Source organism: Netta rufina (assembly GCF_964035555.1).
Source record: "Netta rufina genome assembly, chromosome: 17".
Classification (NCBI taxonomy): Eukaryota; Metazoa; Chordata; class Aves; order Anseriformes; family Anatidae; genus Netta; species Netta rufina.
The window spans coordinates 14,961,893-14,968,649 of NC_140141.1; the positions used below are offsets into that span (position 1 = coordinate 14,961,893).

General features: G+C 66.2%; 1 protein-coding gene across 1 annotated transcript; it reads left to right on the top strand.

Moving 5' to 3' along the window:
• Nucleotides 1-2,070: 2,070 nt before the first annotated feature.
• Nucleotides 2,071-6,666, top strand: ASPHD2 (aspartate beta-hydroxylase domain containing 2; the record flags this gene model as incomplete). Its single annotated transcript, XM_084297270.1, has 3 exons — nucleotides 2,071-2,950; nucleotides 5,191-5,304; nucleotides 6,557-6,666. The coding sequence occupies 3 exons, from the start codon at nucleotides 2,071-2,073 to the stop codon at nucleotides 6,664-6,666; spliced, it is 1,104 nt and encodes a 367-aa protein (XP_084153396.1).
• Between the last annotated feature and the right edge of the window lie 91 nt (nucleotides 6,667-6,757).

The window sequence follows — 6,757 nt, forward strand, 5'->3', positions numbered from 1 at the left end:
GTTTCCCCTTGATTTTCCCCATGTGAGGTGCTGGACGCAGCCCTGGGGCAGCAGCGGGGCCGTGCTCGTGCTGGGGACCCCCAGGCTGTCAGATCCCACTCCCCCCAGGCTCTCACATCATCTGTCAGCCTCAGCTTCTGAAGGAGAGCCTTGCTGCCGGGCTCCGTGTCAGGGCAGGAGAGCTGCTGTGAATACAGATGGCTCCTGGGCTCTGCCGGCCTTCCTGGGGCACGTTCTGGCACCGGCGAGCCGGTGCCGCCGGGGCTGTGCCAGCATCGGGGACACCCCCGCGCCCTCCCCGCGGCTGCACTTGGGAGCCGAGGGCTGGGCTGGAGGAGCCGGCGTGCGTGGCGGGATGCCAGCCGGGGAGGGAGGGAGGGAGGGAGGGAAGTTGTCTTCAAATTTCCAGGCGGCTCCGACGCGCCACGTGGATGGCAGGACCGGGACGGGGCACGCGGGCACCGTGCTGCCAGGGAGCAGGCTGGAAGGAGCCCGGCTGTGCGCGTCCTGCCCGTGGGGTGAGGCTGCCTCCAGCCCTGGTCCCCAGCCCTGTGCTGGGCCCACTGCTGCAGGGTCAGGTCCCAGCCAAAGCTCCGTCAGCTGAGGTGCATCACCCTGCGATCCGTGGGGAAATGCACGTTCCGTTAGGAGCTGCAGGACCTTGGCAGGCAGGGCCGGGAAGGGCTTGGAGAGCTTCCCTGGCTAATGAGCCCGGCCTACTCCTTCCAGTCAGCGCGCTCGCAGATGAGACAGATAAGCTCCCCCAGCATCTCCCTCCCTCCCCTTCACCTCTGCCATCCTTGTTTCTCTCCTCTGAGAGAGGATGTGGTGCTGGTGCCCTGCAGCTCCTGCCAGCCCTTACCCTCCGGCCAGGCTCTGCAGCAGCTGGCACGTGCAGGAGGCATTTTGGGCACGGCGCTGGCGCGGGGGGACCGGCTGAGAGCCTGCAGCCCTCGCTCTGCTTCTGTTTGCCCTAGGCTGGACTGTGCCTTCCCCACGTGCCCAGCTGCCTCAGTGCTGTTCAGCAGCTGATGGCTGGTTGGTACCTGCAGGGCTCTCCTTCCGTGCCGGCAGCGCGCTGTAGTCGGGGGTGGCTCTCGGTGTCCTCTCCGACCTGGTTTGTGTTTCCCTTCCCTTTCCCACCGCTGCCCGGAGGTGCCCAGGGATGGTGCAGGGGTGAGCAGGGGCCACGCGTGGTTACCGGGAGCAGGGCCACGGCCTCACCCGGCTGCTTCCCGAGGAGCCTGAGGTCGGCACTGCTGGCGTGGAGCTGAGGGTGGGATTTCCTGAGCAGCCATCAGGAACAACCCCCCCTGTGCTCAGCGGCCGTGCTGTGAGGATGGAGCCGGTAGGGTGCTCTGCCCTGCTGGGGGCAGCGAGCGGCTGCAGGCTGTGAGGGGGATTTGCCCCTGCCCAGGGATTTGCCCCAACCTCCTGGTCTCCGGAGGGAGCGTCATTTCAGAGCGTTCAGATACAGGAGATAAATCAATGTACTGCGAGGCTGGGCTGCTAAGAGCCTGTTCTGAGCCTTGCTCCTGGCTCAGCCAGATCTGGCTCCTTATCAGCCAGATTTGGGGTGTGATAAGGCAGCAGAGGAGAAGAGAAGGAGATGGGGCAGTGGGAGCCGAGGGGGCTGGCTCTCCCCACCTACCTTGCAGTGGATGTTGGGATTCTTGTGGCAGATGCTGTTGGGAGCGGGTAGAGGCTTTTCTCAGCGTGGGACAGCACTGGGCTGCTGGGCAAACAGCAGGGCTCCTCGTCAATCATCCCCTCTCCCCCCATGAGGAGCCAGTGCCCCCCACAGCCCCAGGCTGAGCCCCCACAGAGACCCCAGGGGAAGCCCACACCCCGTTAACACCTCCGGATTTGTCTCCCCAGATTCTCCCGGGTGCTGCATTTCAGGATGATCCGCCCAGGGGCGCAGACGGGGACCCTCTGGGCACGTGGCTGCTGACACCGTGGCTCTGGCTCCCCCCGGCCTCCCCGCGAGCCGCTGGTGGCCGCTGCCCATGCGGAGGTGCCGGGCGCGCTGGGGACAGCCGCAGCTCCGCTCCCCCATGGCAGACCTGCATGGTGTGGGTGCCCCTGAGGAGCGCCAGGACTGACCGCCGGGCCCCCCTGCGCGCCACCCGCTGCGCCAACATGTCCGTGGAGTGGCTGGTGGACTGGAGCTGGTCCCTGGACGGCCTCCGGGATTTCATCGCCACGGGCATCCAGTCCTTCCGCGACTGCGACGCCACCGCCCTGGCCGCCGTCGCCTGCCTGCTGGTGCTGTTCGTGTGGTACTGCTACCACGTGGGGCGCGAGCAGCCCCGCGCCTACGCCACCGTCAACGCCCTGATGCAGAGCGCCGAGGCCAACGGCGTGCAGAACGGGTACGTCTACTGCCACTCGCCCGAGTGCGTGCGCTGCACGCACCACGACGGGCTCAACCAGAAACTCTACCACAACCTGCAGGAGTACGCCAAGCGCTACTCCTGGTCCGGCATGGGCAGGATCCACAAGGGCATCCGCGAGCAGGGCCGCTACCTCAACAGCCGGCCGTCCATCCAGAAGCCAGAAGTCTTCTTCCTGCCGGACTTGCCGACCATGCCCTACTTCGCCCGGGACGCTCAAAAGCACGACGTGGAGTTGCTGGAGCGCAACTTCCAGACCATCCTGTGCGAGTTTGAGACCCTCTACAAAGCGTTCTCAAACTGCAGCCTCCCGCAAGGATGGAAAATGAACAGCACGCCCAGCGGGGAGTGGTTCACCTTCTACCTGGTGAACCAGGGCATGTGCGTGCCCAGGAACTGCAGGAGATGCCCACGGACGTACCGCTTGCTCGGCAGCCTTCGCACCTGCATTGGCAACAATGTCTTTGGGAACGCTTGCATCTCCGTGCTGAGCCCGGGCACCGTCATTGCGGAGCACTACGGACCCACCAACATCCGCATCCGCTGCCACCTCGGTAAGTGCCCCGCGGGGGCCATGCGTCCTTCGCCATCCCCTGCTCTGGGCAGCCTGGGGCACTGCTCCGGCCACCGAGCTGCCTCCCAGCGCGGGTCCTGGGTGTTAGGGTGCTCTGTGAGGGACGCAGTTATTGCCAAGAGCAGGGCCAGGCGCTGCTTCGGTGCCGGTCCCAGGGCAGGGAGGGGGTCTCTGGGGGTCCCCTCCGGGGGATGGGGCGCTGGGCAGGCAGCGCGGTGCTCCCCACCCCGCGGGTGCCCGGGAAGGGGGGAACCCCCGCGGCACAGATGGCCGGGACTCTGCCACGCTGGAAGCAGCGCAGATCGCGCCGGGGGAGGCACCGCACGGGCCCTGCTGGCAAACACCGAACGCGATTGTTCAGCCAACTCCTCTCGGGTAAACACACGCCGGCTGCGACTGGCCATTTAATTGCAAGGGGGAGCTGGGCTTCTGAGCTATCTGACGAGCTCTCCTGCCCTGGGGAGCCGTGGGTGAGGCAGGAGCCAGCCCCTGGAGGGCCTGGGAGAGGCGAGGGGCAGGGCACGGCTCCTGGGCGCAGAGCGAGGCACGGCTCAGCCTGGTGCAGGTGATGGCAGCACAGAGCCGAGGCCAGCTCTCACCTGGAGCATGCATGCCCTGGGGAGACGAGCGATGTGGGCCATCCCCTTGTCCTGCATTTCCAAAATCCTGCCCCATCTGCTTCCTGCTGCTGGCCCTCCTGCCAGGACACAGCCCCGTGCCCAGGGTGTGCCGACAGCTGCTCAGTGCGGTGACGTCCCCACCTCGGTGCTGCTGTCCTGGCCCTCACTGTGCCCAGGCCGTGGTCACCTGTGAGACACTCAGTGCTTCCAGGTCAGCGTGCCCTGCAGAGCCAGAACAGCAGGCACAGAGCTGAATCTTCCTGGGTTTTACCCCAGCGCCCCCATTGCTCTGCCAAGCACCTGGGGCCAGGCACAGCCCCAGTGCTGCTGCTCCAAGGGCAGGGACGCATCCTGCAGAGCGCTGGCCCAGAAGGGAAGGCTGTGAGCTGCCACCTCCTCCTCCTGCCTCCCCTGGCTGCTCAGCTCGCCCCTTCCAGCTGGAGCGACTCCAGCTGAGGCCACTGTGCAGGGAAATGGGTTTGGGCTTTGCTGTCTTTGAAATGTTCATCAGGAAAGCAGAGCAGCTTTTATGCTCCCAGCTCTCCTGGGCAGCTGGGAGTCCCTGCTGTGCCTGCTTGGATTTGGCACAGAAACCCCTTCCTGCTCGTTAGCAGCATCGTCACCACCTGGAAGTCACGGGAGCTGCCCCTTCCCCTCCGGGCTGCGCCTGGGGGCAGGTTGCTGCAGCACTCGCCCTGTGCCACGGGTGGTGTTTCTGATGCACAAGGTGGTGGGATTGGCCCTCACCAAGCTGTCCCGACTTGTGCTAGTCCTTTAGGAACAGACCCATTTTATTCCTAGGGTTGTCCTTCATGGAGCCTCTTCCCTTAGGGCAGTTTTGCAGCCCCCTGATTTTCTGTCCAGGCAGCTGCCTGGTGGGGCACTGCTGTGGCAGCGTCTCGGCTGGGTGACCAAGTGAGGAGGCACACGGTCCTAGAAACGTAGAGTGCTTTGGGTTGGAAGGGACCTAAAGGTGAACTAATTCATGCCCCAAATGCAGGAGGTAACCATGGCGAATGGTGCAAGGTCAGAGGTGGAGCAGGGGCAGAGCCGTGCATTGAGCCCATCCCTTAGGTGCAACATTTTCCTCCCACTCCAGCCTTGCAGTGGGCAGTGTAATCACACCAGTGCTGGAGGAAGATAAGCGTGCAGGCTCTGCCTTTGGTCCCGAAGCTACAAAAATGCACCAGGAAACTGGCTTCCTACATACAGCTCACGCCTGGGGCTTGGCAGCCGTGCCGGGTACAAAAGAGGGTGCCCACGGCGCTGAGCTCGGGATGGGTACAGCAAGGCACCGCGGGGGGGGCCCCACAGCCCTGGGTGCAGGATGGGCAGGAGGGAGAGGGCAGGGGCCGAGCTGCACCCAGCTTGGGAGTTCAGGCTGTAAACCCAGCGCCCTGGCGTTGTTTGAGCCCCCCACTGAGCCCTGCTGCTCCTGCTCCTGGGGGGCAGCAGCCCCTCGGCTCCCCTTGGGCTCCACTTTGCCCGGGGGCAGCAGCGTGGAGCTGGCGTGGCGCTCACTGCTCCCCGAGGGGCTCCGTCACCACAGGGAGCACAGCCCAGCCTGACCCCCCCCCTCTTCTCTCCTCTGTGCCTGAAGGTCTGAAGACCCCCAGCAACTGTGAGCTCGTGGTGGGGGGCGAGCCGCAGTGCTGGGCGGAGGGGCGCTGCCTGCTGTTCGACGACTCCTTCCTGCACACCGCCTTTCACGAAGGTAAGCGCAGAGCCACGGGGCTCACACGGTGCCTGCCCGGTCCCCCTTGCCCACTTGACCTGGAGTCCTCTCCTCCCCGGGGTGCTCTGTGCCCTCACCCTGCATCCCTGCTGGGATCCTGCCAGCCCTGGGGACCCTCTGGCCTCTCCCCACCCTGTGTTGAGCACCGAGAAGCTCCCTCGCCCCTGAGCACCGCGGGGCTGCCCAGGCTCCGATGCTGGCAGCCCCGTGCCCCGGCTCACAGCGGCGCTGCCAGCTGCAGCCAGCCCTGTCACAAGGCTCCTGGTGTGCCCCCGGGGCCTTTTCCTCCATCGGTGGGAGAAAAGCTTCACGGCCCCCAGCACCCCGTTCACCAGCCCCCAGGACCCTGCTCCCCGACCCTCAGGGCTGGCTGTGCCGCCCGTCGTGCCCCAGGCTCTCAGTGGGAGCTCCCGGTGCCTCTCCGCATCGGGTCCCAGCCCCTCTGGCTTTTCCCCCAGCCTCGCCCCCATTTGCAGAGCTCAATCCAGCCCAAAGCTTTCGGTAGCTGCAACACCGGGCAGGGTGAATTTGTGCTTCCTGAGGCGAGCACAGCAGCAGGCAGCAGGGTCAGGCTGGTTCTGCTGCCCCTCGCCGTTACCCGCGGGGCCGTTCTGCTGCAGCTCTCCCGGATTAGCCGGCATTAGTGCCGATGGCATAAAGCGTCAAGCAGAGCTGTTTTTTGCAGGAGAGCGTGTGAAGAGGGTGGGAGAACAAAAGCTGTTGCTCCCACATAAACCCTGCTATGGAAGGGGGAAATGCAGCTCGTTGCAGAGCCGTGGGGATGGGGAAGGCCAGAACAGCGCCGCAGCGGCTCCGCACACCGCGCTCAGACGCAGCTGCGAGCACGGCTGCTGCTGAACGGCAAGCTGAGCGCCGTGCCCGCTGCCCCGAGGAGCCACACGGTGTGGGATGGCAAACAGCGGGGCTGGGACCCTGCAGGAGTGCCCTGCCCTGGGTGCTGGAGGCACTGGGCTCCCAGTAGCAGCTGGGGGGTGGTTGCTGGAGTCGTGCAGGGCTGGGCGTGATGCAGCGTGTGTGATGCTGGGGTGCACGCAGTGACCTCGCCGAGTGCCTCGGCTGCCTGTGCTCTGGGGGTCCCGAGCCATGGGGCTGCCTGGTTCTGCAGCAGAGGCTGGCGTCCTGGTGCTCAGCAGGCACAGCTCGCTCCGGCACGAGCAGGGCAGGGCGCACGGCGACCCCGCGCCTCACCCCGCTCCCGCGTCCCTCCCAGGTCCCCCGGAGGAGGGTCCCCGCGTGGTCTTCATGGTGGATCTGTGGCACCCCAACGTGGCGGCCGCCGAGCGCCAAGCCCTCGACTTCATCTTCGCCCCGGGACGCTGAGGGCGCTGCCTCGCTGTGGGGGTGAGGGCAGCCGGGACCCGGCTTCGTGCTGGCGGTGCCACCGCAGCCCCAGCGCCGCCGCCCGCCCCGG